Source organism: Meleagris gallopavo, chromosome 3 (assembly GCF_905368555.1).
Source record: "Meleagris gallopavo chromosome 3, MGAL_WU_HG_1.1, whole genome shotgun sequence".
NCBI classification, from domain to species: Eukaryota; Metazoa; Chordata; class Aves; order Galliformes; family Phasianidae; genus Meleagris; species Meleagris gallopavo.
Genome location: NC_139406.1, coordinates 82,880,465 through 82,900,207, shown reverse-complemented (window position 1 = coordinate 82,900,207; position 19,743 = coordinate 82,880,465). Strand labels below are relative to the sequence as shown.

The 19,743-nt window shown below is 39.0% G+C and overlaps 1 protein-coding gene across 4 annotated transcripts in view; it reads right to left on the bottom strand.

Moving 5' to 3' along the window:
• FER1L6 (fer-1 like family member 6) overlaps window positions 1–19,743 on the bottom strand; it is an 84,614-nt gene that overhangs the window by 25,751 nt on the left and 39,120 nt on the right. For all 4 annotated transcript variants that reach the window (XR_014882687.1, XM_085221650.1, XM_003205270.5 and 1 more), the window contains 13 exons: window positions 19,323–19,431; window positions 17,866–18,046; window positions 14,376–14,496; window positions 13,722–13,822; window positions 12,969–13,059; window positions 12,126–12,242; window positions 11,052–11,204; window positions 9,620–9,806; window positions 8,714–8,838; window positions 6,893–7,027; window positions 6,197–6,346; window positions 2,627–2,737; window positions 1,289–1,450 (listed from right to left, as the gene is read on the bottom strand). Coding sequence is in view for 3 of the 4 variants with exons in the window: in XM_085221650.1 (XP_085077776.1) it covers window positions 1,289–1,450; window positions 2,627–2,737; window positions 6,197–6,346; window positions 6,893–7,027; window positions 8,714–8,838; window positions 9,620–9,806; window positions 11,052–11,204; window positions 12,126–12,242; window positions 12,969–13,059; window positions 13,722–13,822; window positions 14,376–14,496; window positions 17,866–18,046; window positions 19,323–19,431 (1,743 nt within the window). In the remaining variant the exon portion in view is untranslated. The remainder of the gene's footprint in view (window positions 1–1,288; window positions 1,451–2,626; window positions 2,738–6,196; window positions 6,347–6,892; window positions 7,028–8,713; window positions 8,839–9,619; window positions 9,807–11,051; window positions 11,205–12,125; window positions 12,243–12,968; window positions 13,060–13,721; window positions 13,823–14,375; window positions 14,497–17,865; window positions 18,047–19,322; window positions 19,432–19,743) is intronic.

Below are 19,743 nucleotides of genomic sequence, written 5' to 3'. Positions count from 1 at the left end.
TTCTCCACCACATCTATTTACACGCTCAAAGACAAAATGTATACAGCACAAGCAACATAATTCTGGCCACAAGTTTCTGCAACATCTGATGTAAAGTTCCAGGGAGATGATGAAGTCACTGTCCCCAGAACTGTTCAAGAAAAGGGTAGATGCAGTACTGAGGGGCATGGCTTAGTGGATATGATGGCGATGGGTTGATGACTGGGCTAGATGATCTCAGGTGTTTTTTTTCCAATCTATTCTATGATTCTCTGAAATCCTTGTCCTTAAGAACACAGAGCAAACCATATGAACTTTCTTACATAGTTCAGTTGCATGCTGTCATAAGCAAGCATATCTTGTAAGGTTAAACGAGGAGAATCGGGAATGTTCAAAGGGAATGAACATACTACTGGAGATTGTGAGTCCTAATGCCACCACTGCTTTGCCCAAGGCTATTAAACCTACTTGTCTTAGCCTGCCCAACCATGAGATGGGAACGCTCAGTGGTTGCATGTTTTACAGAATGAGTTACAAAAGGGAAAACAGCTCTTTGTGACATGTGATGTACAATGGAAGATAAAAATGCTGCAGTAATTGTACTTCAATATCCAAGGTAATGTTTTGATATTCTTCTCACTTATAAATAAACTTTCACCCGTTTTTTGTTAATGCTGCCAAGTAGAGCAAATTGGACACAATATTTTTTCTGATGTTGACCTTTGCCTAGTGAAACTACTAGCTCTTACAACGCAGGAAATACGCAATAATTAAATCACCAGACCATAGCAACAAAGGTTACAATTGAAAAGGTCCAGAGTTCATGAGAAAGAAATGACCAATCCTCTGAATAGTCCAGTAAGACACTGGGGCAATTAAATGAATTGAAAGAAATTTAAAACAAACAAACAAACAAACAAAAGAAAAAAAAAAGAAACAAAAGAAATCAAAATCAAAAACAAAAACAACAAAGCTGTACCCTGAAAAATGGGAGATAAGGAGGAAAAACATTCTAAAAGCAGCCCTGTTACCTGGCAACAAGATCCATTGTATCAGTAAAAACCTGGTTGCAAAGTATTTCCTTGGCTACATGAGACATAATGAGTAATATCTTTTTCTTTTATCACACATTTGTAGCAACAGTCTTTTTAAAACACCTTCAAATCATTATCTTTTTCCACGAGAACTGACATGCCTTAGTATTTATACAAGAGACAGAGGAAATAATTTGACCAGAAAAGAGGGAAATTAGTAATTAACACCTTGCCTAGAGAGAGCGGATAGTCAAGAAGCAGCATAGTGTACACACCACTTCAAACCAGTCTGCAAGGACATTGAAATTGGGATTTTTCTTGTAGCTGTGGATGACGGAAGATTTCACTCCTCTTCCTGCACACTCAATGAAAACCTGGGGGCGATCAACGGAGAGAAGCTGGACTTTCTTAAGTTCTCGAACACCCCAGAACAGGACCTGTGGTGGGCAGAGAAGAACATCAGTTGTCCAAAGAGATCCCTCAGTCAGTAGGAAGCCACTGCTGGGATCCCATCCCCTTGTATCCACTTGGGAATGCAGTACTGCTGATAAAAAAAGAAAACAACAAACAAGAAAACTCCATAACCTAAATCTCATAACTATTAGCTATCATATTTATGGTAGAAATTAAAGCTAAAGCAAGCAATAATATTGGATTATTATCAAGGATTTATTACCACCAGCAACTGATCATGAATGGTGAATTCATACTTTCAGAAGGGCAAAGGAACTATCAGTCTGAACAGCAGAGTCTTAGTTTGTTTGAGGTGTCTGAGCTCTTGGAGAAGAAAAAAATCCCAATATGAGCAGAGGTGGTTAATAGAGGTTTACCAGCTGAGCTGGCCATTAGGTCTGCAGTAGACAGCATGAAGTCTCCAAGAAGCTTCTTTCAAAGAACTATGATCCTGATCTGGAAGACAAAGAGGAGACTGGGTCTGTGAATGAGGGGTCTGCAGGAAAAGTGGGACTAGATAGGACACACAGGAGGAACCTGAAAGATAGAGCTGGGCAATGATGGATGGTTCCATTACAGTTGGCAAGGGAAGCCATGAGTCTCATGACACTGAAAAGATTATTGGGACCAAAAAGGACCACGAGGGACTTTGTGGAAGATTGAACACCAGCAGGGCTGGAGATACGTGTAAGTCTCACCAGGCCCATTAAAGCTATTTCAATGGCAGAGGGTGAGGACCAGTGAGATCCTACTCTACTGCCAGCGGTTCCCAGTTGAAATGCAATATCTCTGTGGCCATTTCTACTACTGTAGGATATAGATCATGAGATCTTGACAAAAATAGTTATCTTTATCTGGTGCTGTCATTTCCTTGCTAGAATATGAATTCATGATTCATATTCTACTAAATGCACAGTTCAACCACAAGTCTGTTTTGGTGGCGAACTATCCAGATCTGGATGTAATTTCCCTGATTTTAAAGTGCAATCATTTACAAGCAGGCAGAAGACAATACTTGGTTGAAATATGAGACCCAAACTTATGTCATTCCTATAGATTAGAATTTTAAATTCATCATCACAGGTAATTAAAACTTTACAGTTCAGTAATAGAATAAAAGAAGCTGAGATTTGCAAATGGATATATTCTAAGTGACTCACCTCTACTCTGTACTTGCTTAAGACAGGTCGAATGTTGGCGGGAACTGGGTAGATCTGGCTAACATCTGGTGGATCCACAGGAGGAAGTCTGTCTGGATCAGAGTCAGGAATCTGAAAAATTCAGCAGTCATGTATCAGGCCGAGTTTTGGAAGAATAAAAACAGTATCAGAAGTACCCGTGATTAGTATGTTGAACACATCAATCTGATGCAGTTTTGCACAACATGTTGGAAAGCAGACAGGTTGTGATGAAAGAGCAATGTGACTTGGATTGCTATCTGTCCTGCTGTGATGCTAAAACACTTGGCAGGGAGTGTGTTCAATAGATTGGGGTTATGCACCTTGCTGAAAATAATACTCTCTGCTGTCATAGCAGGATGTAGTCTGCCCTAAAGACATGCATCCATCGAAGCATGGTAATTCTATTTACTAAAAATAAAAAGCATGGTAATTCTATTTCATAAAAATTTTGCATAAAACTGCCTAGAAGACTTTCACGGGAAAAGTATAGATCTGATTCTAGCTGAAAAAGGCTGGTGAACAGACAGTCCACATGAGCTAAGCTGTACATTTGCCAGCCAGAAATAATGCTAGTGCTCTTCAGCCACATTATACTCAAATGTAATAGTACTGCATCACAGCATGCTGTCAGCTTTTTAGAACTTGTAAACTACATACAGCTTCTGGGATAAACACACTCTCTGGAGAGCTTCATAACTCCCAGGCTAACTTGTCACTGTTGAAAGGTGAAGCATCTGAGAAATAATTCTCAAACGGCCTGCAAATTTGAAATCTTCTGCTTGTTTTAACTGGGCCATCTGTGTGTACAGCTATCTACTGTTGTGTGGGAGTTTAATATGCTTAAGGGAGAAAGTATTTGTTCCCTAGAACCTCATAGGTGAAGGAGGAGATCGGTGGAAAGCACGTCTTGTAGTATAGGAACAGGTTGCCCAGAAAGGACAGGTAGCTCAGCAAGGTTGTCGATGCCCCCTCACTGGAAGCATTCAAGGCCAGGCTGGATGGGGCTTTGAGCAATCTGGTCCAGAGGGAGGCGTCCCTACCTATAGCAGGGGGTTGGAGCCAGATGATCTTTGAGGTCCTTTTCAACCCAGGCCATTCTATGATTCTATGATTCTATAGCACTTGCAGCATAAGCTAGTAATAACATAAAAGCAATAATTCACATTAACATGCTTATGGCTATGGCTATGGATTCTTACTCTTAACTGTAAGAATTCAAAGCAAATCACTGTGTAGACTTCATGGAGCTTAAGACCAGAGATCTAGGCCTTGTTTTCTTCCAATATATCTGGTTTGTATCAGTTGCCTCTGTGCTGATGTTTAAAAAGCCAAACAGAAACACACAACTTTGTGAACAATACCTGCCTGGCTAGAAAGACAGCTGTTTGGCTTTAATTATAGTTGCTCCAATTTTTCATTCTCAATAAATTGACACCTAACACTCCAAAAACTGCTTGACAATAGGTTATTGATCCATATAGTACTATGAAAAACATATAGTAAACAGATAAGAGAGGCAAAGACCACACGAACTAGAACATACATCAGATACTATGCCCCCAAATATAATTCGTCTCTCAGAGTACTCTCTTTCACTGTGCTATTTGACTTGTGTACTGATGACAAGTGATCAAGAAAAGCTCATGTATATACAGTGTCTAATGAAAATGTAATTTCTAAATTGCTCAATTTATTATCATTTTCATTAAACTAAAAAATGCTTAGCTATTTGTGTAGCTATGAGAAAGGACTAACTTCCAAAGATACAGCTTAGGACTGTAAGACTAGAGACATCAGAAAATCAGAGAATCAGAGAATGGCTTGGGTTGGAAGGGATCTCAAAAATCATTAAGTTCCAAACCCTTTGCTGCGGACAGTGTTACCAACTACTGGATCACGCACTACATCAGAGATCTCACTTTTAAAGAGCAGAATTTCCTCATAAAGAGTTTTATTAAATTCATTAAACCATCCCATGCATTTGAGGACTGCAAAGCCTGCCTACACCGTGACATTTGATGAAATAAGACCAACATCAAACCAAGACTCCTTGGATCTTCTTTGGTTCTGTTTAAATATTGGAGTTAAATGAACAACTCTCCACTGTATTGCAAGGTACTGAAGTTTTTCCAGATCTAACAACCTATAGTAGAGTTCAGAGCACTTCTGTGTTATTCTGTATTCTGTATAGTGAAAATCCATTAATTTCAGGAGAATTCAGCAAGTTCTCAGAGAGAACTTTGCTTTATGGCTAATTTTTTTTTTTTTTTTTTTAATGACAAGATGTTACATCACAAGAACCAAGTTAGCCTTCTAGCATAACAATTTTCATTCTGAGTGTTCACTTTTCATGCTCCACTCTTTCAACTGAATCAACCAGAGATCAGTTATGGAGTGTGATATGTCATTAGAAGGATTCTGGGCTTGGATGAAGAAAATGAGTTGGTGACTAGAGATATTCATTTCCATGCTCAGACAGAGTGTGATCAGATACAGGAAGAAGCCACTGGCACAACAGCTCTGGAAGTGCTTTGAAACCTGGCAGATGTATATACGTTCCGTTTCCTAAAAATTTCTTTAATGTTCATATTGCTGATACCTGCCATCTGAGATGCTTGAGAAAGCTGTCACAGTAAAGAATAATATGAGGACTACAGGGTCTTTGCTTATGATTCTTCTCTGCTCTCTGGAGATGTCCTAGAGGTATATTTGGATATATCCCCTGTGCAGTACTGCTTTTCATGTCCCAAAAGATAGCAAAACAAAATACAGTACTCTCTGTGTTCACAAATAAATGGATTTCAATAAAAAAGAGGGAAAATTATTGCTAGGGTACTAGACTACCTCTAGGTACCTATCATAATGAGGATATGGTCCCAGTGGTATCATATCACAGGCTTTCATGAAGAACATAATTAGCCCATCATGCTTAAAAGCCTGTTTTATCCTGGGAATATCTGTTAAAGTATCACAGAGCTTCACATCTTTCTCATTTCCAATTTGAGATTAAACTGTCATAGGTTCATAGCAGAGAGAAGTTTGATGTAATCAGTGGCTCTGCAAATACCCTGGAGTCTGAAATCCCAAGCATGTTACACCACACTTGTGCATTTGCTGGGCCAGCCCCGGAGTTATTCCGACTTATTGGGAAAACAGCCTAACATTTCTCCTACTATGTACGGGAATCAGGAAACTCAGTTTCCCTTATCCAATTATTGTTATTCACTGCTCTCTTTTTCTAAGTGTGAGAACAATACTGAGAGTATTTTCAAGCTGTTAAGTCAGTTTCCACACCTTTCTCCAAAGAGCCGGTCATTGCAATGGTGATGATAGTTTAATATTTGTTTCTCAAGCTAGAGTCCAATTTAGGGCAGGGCAACTGAGAGGCACAGAGCACTTGAGGAGATGGCCACTGTGTGTACATGGGCAATGTCCCCTCTTTCCCAGCATGACAGAGGGAGTGATAAAGACTGCATATGGACTACTCCAGCTGCTGTTTCCCCTAATTCCCATGGTGTAAAATCCAATGGTCCAGGAAGTCTAGTTTACCTCTAAGAGCTCAAATGCAGCAAGAATGTCTCCTCCAGAAAGATTCCCACAGTACACTGGGTGGTAAGAGAGCTTAGGTGGCTCATACTTGTGGTCAGCAAGTCTCACCACTGGCGCAGCCACCGTAGACCCAATATATTCTGCTTTACCCTAGAAAAAGGAAACACAGGTGTCAAAGGCACATGAAATGAAGATGATATAGACACTAAGTTTGTAAAAAAAAAGTTCTTATCTTGAAGTAAATAGCAATGAAAATTCAAGGCAGCTATGTATGAGTAGTCAATAGCTCTTCAAGGCATCCAAGGTTTCTCAGCTACATTTAGCCAGTGAGACTATGCCAGAGTTGCATGGCCAGAGATAAACTCACATTTCCACAGACACAGTTACAATATTTACAGAAGTGTGCAAGGACAGTAGGTAAGAAGATTCTTCTTATTACTCTAAGCCAGTTTTTGGAAGCAGTCTTCAGTTGGGAAAAACAAAGTCATAGCTTTGCAAGGGCATAAAGTTGAGTCTCAGGGCTGTTTTCACATGTTAAACTGCAAACTATTGTAGCACTGAGCTCTATTCAGCAAGGTTAACCACGTTACTTGACAATTTGCCTTTTAATGTCTTTACAGTGGCACAGCTTTGCCTTTACACTGACAGAAAGATGGAACAGTCTCGGTTTCTTCCTAAGAAGAAGTTCAAGTTTACCACTGCATCGTCATCATACAGCTCAATGACGATCTCTGGAGGGAACTGAGCGATTTCCTCCCCATCTCCATGAAGCACAATGCCATTGAAGAGCAGCATCTGGTTCCAAGTAGGGGACAATGTCTGAGAAATGATCTAATGAAAAAGAAGAACTGTTCAGTAACCTATACGTTACATCAAAACTGAGAACAGCTTTCACTTCTGCAGGGCACACCTTTTTCAACCTTGCTTTGCTTCAATGTAATAACATCTAACACTTTAATCACACGTAATAATAATTTTTAATTTGTAGTAATTTGATTTACAGGGATACTTGTAGCATTTCATCACTTGAAATGTTTTAACTGGCTTGGAGGGAAATGTATTTAACAAAGACAATATTTAAAGAGGAAAAAATACGCCAACCACAGAATTATTCATATCCTGCTATCGCTCTTTCAGATAGAAATGAGGCTCTTGACTTCATTTTATTGACCCTTGGCTGAAAGTCTTCTAAATACATGCAAGTTAATTTATTGGCTACAGTATTTTATTCAAGCAGTGAATAAATAACGATTCTGTGCCTATAAACTACTGCTTCCCTTGGCCAACTTCTAATTTCCTGAACTCGTTGCATATAAACACTAACCTCACTGACTTCACTCATAGGCTTCTATTAGAAGTTAGAATCACATTACAGGAAAAAATCAATTCATATCCTTGAGGCAAGAGGAGCACAAGCAGGCGCTTAAAGCACAGAAAGCTTTTTGCTTGCCTCTCCCTTAAGCATGTGCTACAGCACTTTCTTCCTAAGAGAAGGTGTCAGAGAACTTTAGAAGGTCAGTCATTGTGGTTCAGGAAATGAGCATTGGTTATCTTCTAAGTCAAGGTCTTCCCATCTAGCACAGGGTCAGCAAACTCAAAAGGCCACAGAGAAAACAGATGCCCTTTTATACTTATGCTACTCTGCTCGCCTTTTGGTGATCAGCCTGCACTCTTGCATTCAGTAGATGTATTTATGGCACCTGCTAATTACTTCTAGTCAGTCTTCTGAGGACTTTTTTGCGGAAAGAATTCAAACGAGAACATTTTAAACACTTCTATCCCAGAGATACCATTTGCTGAGGTAAATTCTGGTTGTGTCACAGGTTTCAGAATTCCAGGCCCCACTTTAAGACAGTTGTAGAGGGCTTAGGACTTCTGAAAGTCATTCCTTACGTTCTAGGACCTTGATCATTTTCAAGGTTGTACCTCAACTCTTCTAGCTGAAGCTGTGAAGAAGTTCCCACTTCTCTTTAGATGCTTCTTCAGATGTCCATAGGCAACCACTTGCATCCCAAAATGCCTGAGGAATAAGTGGGATCACTTCCTATAGGCACATCTTTGCAGCATTTAAGCCACACATGGCTACAGATGTCATACAAAGGTCTTCTTCACTCTTTGATCAATTATTACACTAAGTCTATAAGGAAAGATAATTTTTCATATTCATATCAAGCAATGACAAAGGCTCAAAATGAAAATATACAGAAAAAGATGTTTGCTTGCTGCAAAGGCCCAGTAGCTCCAGACAATCTGACATCTGAAGGAGCTAAAATAAACAAGTATTACTGCACCTCATGTTTGAGCCGTGAGTACACCTATGCTTTTGCTTTGCTTAAAGTGAACTCTTAGAAGCTGTCTTTTAATGGCAGACATCTAACTTTTCTTGCTAGGCGTCTCTTTGCAAAATCAAGATTTTTCCTTTTTGTGGTTTCACTGAACAAAAAATAACCATCCAGCTAAAGCTCCAACCATCCGACTAAAGAGTTTTCAATTGCTACAGAGGACTTTGCAACTCACCTTTGTGGTCTGGCAGTGTGATGTGAAAGTAACTTTCGCAAAAGGATCAGAAAGTCCGGTGCTGTCAGCTGCAATGAGCCCCCTTGCCTGATACATGTGGGCTCTCAGCTGGAAGAGGTGCACAGCTGCATCATTGCAAAGAAAACAGCAACATCAGCATCATGGAAATGAGGCAGCACATAGGAAAGAGGGGAAGATTCACCACTTGCCATGCAACTATTTCACCCAGCACCCTCAAAAATGCTGTCCATGTAGAAGAGGGTGGGAAAAGGCATATCTTTCTGAAATGGATCCTTGTCTACAATTCCCTGAAAGGAGGTTGTAGCGAGGTGGGGATCTGTTCTTTCTCCCACATAACAGTGGTTGGATGAGAGGTAATGGTTCAAGTTGTCCCAGGGAAGGTTCAGGCTGGATATTTGGAAAAATTTATTCTCAGAAAAAGTAGTGAGACATTGGAATAGGCTTCCCAGGAAGGTGGTGGAGTCACCATCCCTGGAGGTGTTCGGGAAATGTGTAGATGTGGCACTGAGGGACATGGTTCAGTAGGCATGGTAGGGATGGACTAGATGATCTTAAAGATCTTTTTCAACTTTTATGATTCTGTGATTCTATTAACTAAGGGATGCTTCCTCATTGCAAGGAGACAGACTGATAGTACAGGGAATAGAAAGTGTAAGGAAATAGGTCCTTTCTTTCCCTGACACTTGCAAATTGGAAGTGGTAGAACCAAGGAGGCAGCAATGAAACAAGTTTTTTTTTTAACCAAAAGTTGTTGAGCTGTGATTAACTCAAAGCAGTTGCTTTAAACAGTCATCTTCCAGCCCTCTGAATTAGAGCTTTTGGGGACCACCTGCTTCTTTACAAGACTTCTTTCATTACTATTAGGGAGAATAAAAAGTGTCTCACTTTTATACCGCAGGCAGGCAGGGGAGGGCACCATGCTGTGCCCTGAGCTGGCACTGGATGGTATTTCAGTCTCATACCCTACAGGTAAATTATCCATGATGTGGTGGGTGTAGCTGACAGGTCCAAGCCACAGATAGATGTCCACCTTTGCCTGCACTGTCCAGCCCAATGGGCGCTTGCCAGGTAGCTTAAAAATAAAAATTAAAATTAAAAATTAAAAAAATGGCATTTCTTCACTGTGAATGGTCCTAAGACCCATTTAGCAGAAGTAATTTCTGTTATTCTTAGAGAAGAAAGAAGTAGTTGGTTGAAACTTTGTAAAAGACATACCAGTTACTATCGCGTTTGTGCAGAATAGCTGTAAGCACACTAGTGCTAGCTGATAACCTACTTTTCCCAAATTTCAGCCCACTTCACATTACATGTAGTTTTGCTGGCCTCCAGTAGATACTTCCATGTCCTCCTAAAAATATTATCTCAGTGGGCAGATCAGAAAGCATATTCCAGCATAAAACATTACTAGTCTTGACAAGAAATGAGCATTTCCTTACCTTACTCACTACATCTAGCTCTGCTCAGTGTTTATTATTATCTGTTCCTAAGGTTGTTTTTGATATTGTAGGAGCTGCAGGATGAATTATAGCACTTCATTTTTTGTTTGCTTGTATATGTAGGCAAATAGTATTGTTTAACAAATTCCTGTGACAACTATCAAGAGCTTAGATATTTCTATCCAGCTGCTCTTTAGCTATGCTTTATAGGTGTGATCCCAGCTGCTCCAGGTGGAGAAAAAAAAAAAGAAAACACACACACGCAAAATTTTTACTGCATTCCTATTGCCTTGTGTGTTCAGATTTCTCCTTCTGGCCATACTAACAATTACACTGCATAATATTCCACTGTTGGACATTATTAGGCACATAGCTTTTGTAGATGTATAATATCCACTCAGATTTCCTTTCAAGATGAGTAATTCCAGAATAATTATATATATTCATATATATATATTGCACAAAGTCATATTCCAAATAGCAACTGCTCTTTTAGCTCAGAATACCTAGTTCCTTTGCTACTAAGTTGCATGCCTGCTGAGCTCTCACCACTCTCTTCCTAACTTCCATGTGCTGCATTCTGATGTCTTTGCCAGCCAAGAGGTGTCTATTTATGCATATAGCTACAGATAAACAGTGCTATAAAGTTGTCTGACAAGTAGTAAGAGTGAATTACTCTGACACCAAAAGCTTGGAAATAATGCAGTGCTTAAAGAAGGACAAGCATAAACATACGTAAATATTAACGGACAACATATATAAGCATGTATACATTTTTAGTATATTACAAAGATAAACAAGTAAATACAATCCCTGGGTGAAACCTGAATACCAAAGTATCCTCAACCATTAGCTATAATCAAAGAATACCTCAGACTTACTTTCAGGAAATGGGTTTTAATCTTCCCACAGTCCTTGCCTCTCTGATCTTTTTCCGGGGAATAAAGTATGGATTTTGCAGGGATTCTTGCATATGCGACTCTCTTGTTGTTGCTGAGCATCCAGATGAACACATCAGGCACTGTATTCTGTGGCTGTTACACAACATGGAATAGTGAACTAAAATGGACTTCTTTCTGTGAGCCATCACCGTTATTTTTTGTCAAAATACTCTACCAAGTGCAGATCCTCCACCTCTCTTGTGTATACCCTGAATAAACGAGGCTGTCACTTTGTGCTTTGCAAGCTGTATTTTCACTCATAAGCAGACCTAAAAGTAGAGAGCTTTGCAGGGTGTTTAAGGAGCACCACTCTGCAGATCATTCCAGAGGAAACTAAAACTGCAGGAAGCCACTAACCCATAAACTGTTTAAGCTGAAAGTGCCTCCCATGGAAATGTCATCAACTTCATCTTACAAGACAAAAAAAGAGGCCCAAGGCCAAACACAAGCCCTGTTATGGTAGTATGGTTAGGTTGCGGTTGAACTTGATGATCTTTAAAATCTAAAACCTGAGAAATTCCATGATTCTATGATTCCATGAGCTCTGGAATATCCATAGTCCTGTTTGGCTTACTAGCATTGAAAGCATGCAGAAAGAGAATGCTCGACTGGCTGGATTTGGTCTGACCAAATACAGCTGTCCTTCTGTTATTCTAAGACTTATTAGTATGTCTAAACATTATCTGCACAGTCAAGTATAATATAGAGTCCACTGAGTCCAAATCACTATGCCATACAAGTGGAGACATGAACTTCGATCAGAAAGCAGGCTGTCTCCACCAGGAAAGGGCACAAATCGGATGGCCATTTTTTACAACCAAATCTGTGTACTAAATCTTCTCAATACCTTAACTCAATGTTTCCTACTCCAGCTTATTAACGGCTCCATGAATTGCAAAACGGAATTAAGGTCAATCATCCAAAGGAGGACTCTTTGATCAGATGAATATTTATTATTAGCATTGGATTATGAAAATTAAATTTTAAATTTATCTCAGTTTCTGTATGGATTACCTCATCAACCAAGAATCGAATTTTATCTATGAAGATCTGAGTTGCACGTATCATTTCATCCAATGACATCTTTTTCTGTTGCTGAACAATTCCTTTGGCATCACTGGACATTGCTTCCTGCAATCAGGAATGACAACATGTATTTTTATTCATAAAGTATTTTGAACAGGACACAGAAGACAAAAACAGTGTTAGATGCAACTTAAAAAGAAAAGATAGACACAAAGATAGAGCTTATTTTATCTACGTACTTTGACAAAAGATGGCTCTAAGTATGTCTTCATAGGCAATAGATACAATCTTGAAAAACACATAGGTGATTCTTGTGCTCTGCTTAGCCTAATCCAGATGTTCACTTATGCTGATGTCCCTCTAGCACCCAAGGGAGGGTAAATGTAAAGGAAAATTTTAAATGTAGAAATGACTGAAAAAACAAATGTAGAACAGACCAAAGAACACACAAGAACACACTGAAGCTGATGTCTGTTTATAGATGTCCAGGTATAACAAATGCCAGGCTCTACTAGTGTTGAAGCTCAGCCACACCACAATAATTAAAAATCCAACAGCAATGTTGATGAGTATTATTCTACTGAACTCAGCCTCACCTCATTTTAAAGAGTAAAGAACAGTCAGTTCATTGCTCTGAATTATTTCAGGCTGTCTTACAACAAAGCACAGTGGGAACAAGCTTTATTAAATAAAATGTTCTAAGACTATATGTTCATGTTAATTATAAAGCATTCCTGTGTGGTTGAAATCAAATAGAAATTAATATTCATACAACCCATGAGCTTCCAGTTAACATCATTGCATCAGTGCTTGTAGTAGAAACACTCGTACCAGCTCTTGCCTGAACAGCATGAGTCTTTTTTTGTCCAAAGTAGTGTAGTTCGACCCTTTGGGCTTCTTTTCAACAACACTCACGAAGGCCCTAGGACACAACAATAACAGTTGTTTTAAATGTGTGTTTCTTTGGTTTGAGTTGGGTTGTTTTGTTTTTTTTTACATGAGTTGCTAGTGTAGATTTTAATGAAATGCTGCTGCAGTACATGATTCAGAAGACAGAGACACTGAAATTCTGTCTAAAATAAATAGCAAGTGCCTACAGGATTCAAATAATAGAGTCTCCAGGCTCTTCACCAGACCTCACAGAATTAATAAGTTAAGGTTTATATCTATTTTGAGTCAAATCATACCGTCTGACACAGACCCCACCAGAGGGTTTATCCCAACATGTGAAATCCTCTGTTTTTATCTTAACTTTGCACATTTTTGCAGAAAATCTATCACACACTGTATTAAGTTTTGTTTATTCCCACATGTTTTATCATGTCCAGAAGGCCAAAATAATATGTATATGACTGGAGAAGTCTCCTGTAAATACTGAATATTTTCTTTGTAGCAATAAAATATTTTCTTTGTGTAAATAGAAACTACAGTTTGGGAAGCCCTTTGCCAAACAAATATATACATCTAGCAAGTTTATTGTACTATTTTTGCTATTATTATCATCATCAGTCTCCTTGTCTAGTATTGAATTTGTGGCCAACATATTAGGCCAATTTTCAATATTCCTTTAGTAAACGTACTTACCTGCTCCGATTGATGAAGTCACTTAAGGTCATCCTCATTTTCTCCTCAGCTTCAATCTCTGAAATCTTGATCAAATCCTTTACCTGCAGTAATGATTCCTCCTAAGAAAAACGCATGAAAATGTTGTTATGAAAAATAGGGTTCTTTGTCATTCTGCTGTTCTTGTGACATCATTATTCACTGTACCACTAGCAAGAATGAGGGAGGTGAGCTTGTAACATGACAAAACAGGACCTTTGATGTACAACAAGCTTGGTGCACAGCATGGCTTGCTTTGACCTTTCCCCAGCCTCTACAACATGCTTCTACTGCTGGAAGCTGATCTGTTTCCACTCTTTGATGAAGATTGGTTGGTGGGAAACTATCCACTATTTAGGAGGAAAATCTATAGTTCTCCTTTGCTATGTTTGCAGCCTTGCTGCTTAAATTTAGCAAGATACTGGAGTTAACTTCTCAAACTTTAGTGGGCACAGAAGGTCTACCCTGACATCTACTGCCACTGAGAATTGCAGTCAGTCCTCACTGGCTAAGATAAATGGCTGAATGGCAAGAAACACAGCTGGGGTAAATTGCGGAGGCCTGTTCTGGGGGAAGTAACATCTCACTGTCATGCTCTGCTGAACACCTAAGCCTGCGAATTTGGTTGCCACTTACCAGGTGATCTGCCATATTTTCAAGAGTGTTAGAAGAGTACAGACGAAAGGTCTGGTCACCCCAGTAACTCCTGACACAGATGCAGGGCTTCCTCTCATCATACGGCAAGTACTGATAGTTCCTGTAGAAGTAAAGTACAGGGCAGAACAATAAAGGTAAGAAAGGAGTTCAGGGCGAGGCGTTGGAATGAAAAGCTATGTGGTTTCCTCTCATGAGCTATGCAGTAAATACATAGGAAGAACAAACAGAAGTACCACTTACTCACAAGATCACATGCTACTTATGAGATCCCTGAAAAGAAAAACTTGAAGTTAATGGCTCTAATTTCAGTACTTTCCAGAGTGAGAGAAAAGTCAGGCAAAGAGGCATGCAGAAGTCTGAAAAACTTGGGTAATGGTGGAAAACCGCAGCTTCATTGCTACATTTGTGGGTGAAACGTATAGCAAAACCAAGGGCAAAAATAAAAACTGTGCACCGCTTGGCAGGAAAGGCATGGCAGGGGCTCAATGCCATTTTCATTTCATGGGACATTCTTCAGAATGAATAGCTATTGAATATTGACATATCTTGGCAAATTCTTAGTAAAGGCGATACCTAGCTCATAACAACTCAGTGATAGAGCTCTCTTCCCACTTTCAATCTTAGGGCCAAGTTGTGGTGTTGGCTTTTTTTGTAGAGCTACATTCTTTTGGTGCTTACTTAAAAGAGTATCTTGTACTAAAAGATGAGCAAGTTACCAGCACAAATAGGGTCTCTGCAAACTAACACATGCCCTGCACAGAGCCTGATGTTTTGATTAGAGTTGTGGTAGCCACAGTGCCAAAGCTACGTACCTGATGAGCACATTGTCCTCACTTTATATAATGTTACAGTGCTATGAAACGTCACGTTTAGCCATACTGGACATAACACCAGAGGCCTCACCACTTTAGCAATTAACAATAGGACAGCAAAGAGCTTCTTAATGGAAATAAAACTCTAAAATGATTTATGTTCTTTTTGGACTGGCTTGAATTCAGTGCCACCAATACATGCTCTGCATTAGAAAAAGCTGTAACAAAGAGTTATTTTCTGGTGTGTACTCATCTTGTGACCCTGAAGAATTTCTCCACCGAATTTAATTCTCCAGATAATAAAGAATAAAAGCTCCAGAGCCCTATGCTCTTCACAGTGTTCAACAACTGGCAGAAAATAAATAGTTGCATTTTCCATTTCCTCTCCTTTGGGAGAGGCTGTCATACCCAAGAAAGGAGATTGTACTTGGTAGGAAGAAAAGACTTGACTTCTTCCATCCGTCTGGGCACAACCAAATTTTTAGAAAATTCTGACCACCTGTGCTTGAAATCCAGAGCCCCAGACTCTCAGTTGCTCAAACTTGGGCATGCTCCTGTGGGCCCAGAATCGTCTAGGTCTCCCACATTTACTTCTGTGGATGCCTCAGATACCCTGGGCCATTTCAGAAAGAACTGTGCCCATGAGTTTAAGCATTAAACCAAACCACAAAAACCAAATCACCTGTCACTTCTGATAACCCTATCCATAAACTCTAAATTCTACATAACCCCAGCAGTTTTATCTATGAGCTTTTTGCTCAAAAAATATGAAGATCACCTCTACAATTTTACTGTCCTATGGGATATTGAATAGAAACAAAATTTTCAACTTACTTTCTCGTCAGTAACCTAAAGCATGTTGAGCATTACACATCAAAGTTGGTATGTAGTAGAGCTACGTAGGTCTCAAGCAGTAATGAATTTGGTGGTTTCATAAGAGGGAGGAACGATTCAACTATCTCTCAATGTCAGAACTTCTTGACCAGAAATTCTCAGAGCTCATGAGTCCTTTCATGGAATTTATTAAGAAAATTATATGTCCATGAAGTCACTCATATGGAAATTAGAGTTTCCTTGTCTATTATCTGTTCTATGAGAATTTAAGGGAACTGATTTTTCAATGTACCCATCTCATACATTTTGGTATAAGTGTATAAAATTCCTGGCAATTTTGTGATGTCTACATTAGAAGTCTTATTCATGCTTAGTGAGTAGTTTGTTCTCCAAAGCACACATTTGCTATTGTTTTTTCGCTGTTCATTTATGATTCTAAGACACAGAATTTATTTAAAATATTGGATATCCCATTAAATACTGATTAATGCTAAAAACATTCAATGATGAGACCAGTAATATTCCAGCAAAAGGTGACTGCCATAAAGTCAGTACTTACTACCTGTTTGGCTGGCCAAATTACTTTAGATAGCACAGAAGGGGAAAAAAAGTGCAGCAGTGCAGTATTTTATACAAATTTGAGAAACAGAGAACTTTAATGAGAGAAACTTGGTTAATATTGCCTTAATAAAGAAAATAGAATATTTGAAGAATTATTCATTCTTTTTCAACAATTCTTTAAATTCTTGTTAAGGGAAAACTAAAAGTCTCGAAGTCTCTCATGGAGGATAAATAACCTAGCATTTAGAAAAATCTGCAATCTTTTTAATAAGGAGAAGCAACTATCTTTATATAAAAAAAAAATTGTTTTCACTTTGAATTTATTCATTAGCTACAATGAAACAAAAATTCTGCTGTGATATTTTCCTATATTTTCTTATTTGTTTTGTTCCACATCTTATTTAATTTGTCTGAACTGCCAATCAAAAGAAAGGATTAAAGCACTTCTCAACTCTAGGGAAGCCCAGAAACCAAACAGATCCAGGTTCAAATTTCCCACTTGGTCCTTCTATCTGCAAACTTGTCAGTGCCTGGCCGTCTACAGATTGAGATACCATCTAGTCCTGGCATACACCAGTCTCATGGATTGTTTTACCTACCAAAGTAACAAAGAAAAGATTACTTTTTATTGGCATCCTTGAAATGAATTAAACATTTTCACTTCTGTTCATAAACAAGAAGAATTCTTCTGCATATATTTACCCATTGCTCTATCCTTCTTTTTTTTCTTTTTTTAGTTTTTAAGAGGACTATTCCATTCTTCTTTTGTTACTACCTGCTATTTAAATCTACATTTATCACTATTAGCTCTTAAAAGTATTTTGGGAAACTATTTCTGTCTTGATCACATGTCAATATTTTCGATGTGTTCTTCTACTCCTGGAGATGGCAACATGGTACATGCTTCTTGTGATCAGGATATCGATCCTAAACCAGAGACAGCATTGAAGGAGATGCACTCTTTCTTATAGCTTTCTGAAGTATAATTGGCATAACAGCTCTTTTAAAAATCAGAAGTTCAAGAACCCATGAAGCCAAGATCAGAAAATATTGAAAAATTGGATATAGACCATTCACTGCAGTGAAGCCTGGCAAATTTATTATCATGGAAGATACAATCAAAGATGCACAAAGATCCTCTTTGAAAGCCTTAATTCCACAGAATCATTTTAATGCTGTTAGAATTTATTAATTAGTCCCACAGGATTATAAAAGAGGAACAAAATTTGTGTATGATGAGGCGTTAAAACACAGATCCTCACCTGTTCCCACCTGTGATTAGTGGCCTCTCAGGGTGTGTGGTGGATGCCAGGGGTACTCCAAGCTTATGACACATTTCATCGTCCTTATCATGTAGTAGGCTTTCTTCCATTTCTTCATCACGTGCCTTCTTTTTCCCTCCAGCTCCTGCTGACACTCCATCAGTAACTTTACCAAAGTTACCTAGAGACACAGGATTACAGGTGAGGAGATGACTAGCAAGGAGATGATAAACCTGAATGAGGCTTAAAAAAGAGGAAGAATATTCATACTAGTGAAACTTCTTTGTCCCTCCACTTTTATCATTATCTGCTCCTGACATACCAAAGCATAGAAAGGTCCTGACTGATTATATTCATCCCAATGTCTGTTCAGATTCCAGAACCATGTTTCCATTACCAACCCTACCCAATAGTCATCTAGAATACTGATATCCATCACTGAGAGATCCTCTGCCTGCTAACCCACAGGAACACCACAGGAGGACAACAATTTTCTTTTGGAATTCTTTTACTAAAGAAATTCAGAAGCAAAATCAATACTGTCGCTAATATTTCTAGACCCAGGACCCTGAGTATATTTGTCTTAAATAGTAACTGTGTGTCTCTTTTGCAACATGTGGATGATAATTACAAAGCCTGATCCCAGAAGCGTTATAGCTCATTTTCAGCCAAGCAATTTTTGTTAAGTAAGGTTGCAAAGGGACCTTTAGTAAGAACAACACCTTGAGGCCACAGCCTCATGCTTGACACTCTGCCAGTAACACAACCATCTTCTCTGATACGATTTTTCCTTAAAAGGCAGTTATCAGCACTGGGAAAGATGTGTATCCATGAAAGTGGTAATTACAACTTAAAGACAGGCAGAACAGATTCACTGAAGGAGAGGGATGTGCTGAGCTACCCCACACAGCATCCCCGTCTGGATTCTAGATTCAGCCCTTCATGTAACTAAAGACCATTTGCCAAATTTGGATCCAAATTTCAACTGCATACATATCTGGCAGATGTTCATGTCCTGAGATGAGAGCCAGATTCATCTTTGGTAGTAATTCCAACAAGAATACAAAAATCAGTATCATTTCTCAACCAATTATACAAAATGAGTTTCTTGTTATTCCTAGCACTGCTTCCTGCTAAGTTTCAGCATGAATCAATATCACTCATTGATTGCTCTATTTGTGAGAGCAATCTCTCCCTGCACAATTATCCTTACCGCTGAGGACACCAAGGTACAGGGGCACAAAGATGGCAAGTGTCAGGGTTCTACTGTGCAGTAGGACTCTAAGTCTTGGATGAGCATGGTGCTACCCATGTGCTGCCCTGACGATCAGGGTTTAATTCCAACTTGTAAGCCTTGTTCTGAAGGTGATGCTTGAGACACAGCACTCTGTAGCACATTGTGTCCACATGCAGGTGAGAAATCCTCTCTTCTTTAGAGAAAAGCTTAACACACTTACCAACAGAAACCTCAAAGGTTACTGGCTTGTCTCCAATCTTCCTATCAATCATTGTGGCTTCAAAAAATGTCCCAAAGAGGAGGAACTCTTCAAGTTTTTCTCCATAGATCTGTTGGAGAAGAAGGGGGCAAAAAAAAAGTGACATTTATTTTACTTTCTACTCTTCTTTTGCAGCACAGAGACTTCACAAGTATCCAGTAGCTGTGTTACTGTTGTAGATCTAACTGCCTGAGATTGTCAGTGATTAAATAGTGAGAAGTAATACCACTCTGCTCTGGAAAAAGAGAAAAACATGAATGACTTTGGTTGTATCAACGGTGTCCAGTATTATCAGTTGGTCACATAAAAGTAATTTCTTCTCACTCCATATCCTTCACCTAGTAGTCTCTTACACAGTTCCTTTTTTTCCACATACACTTAA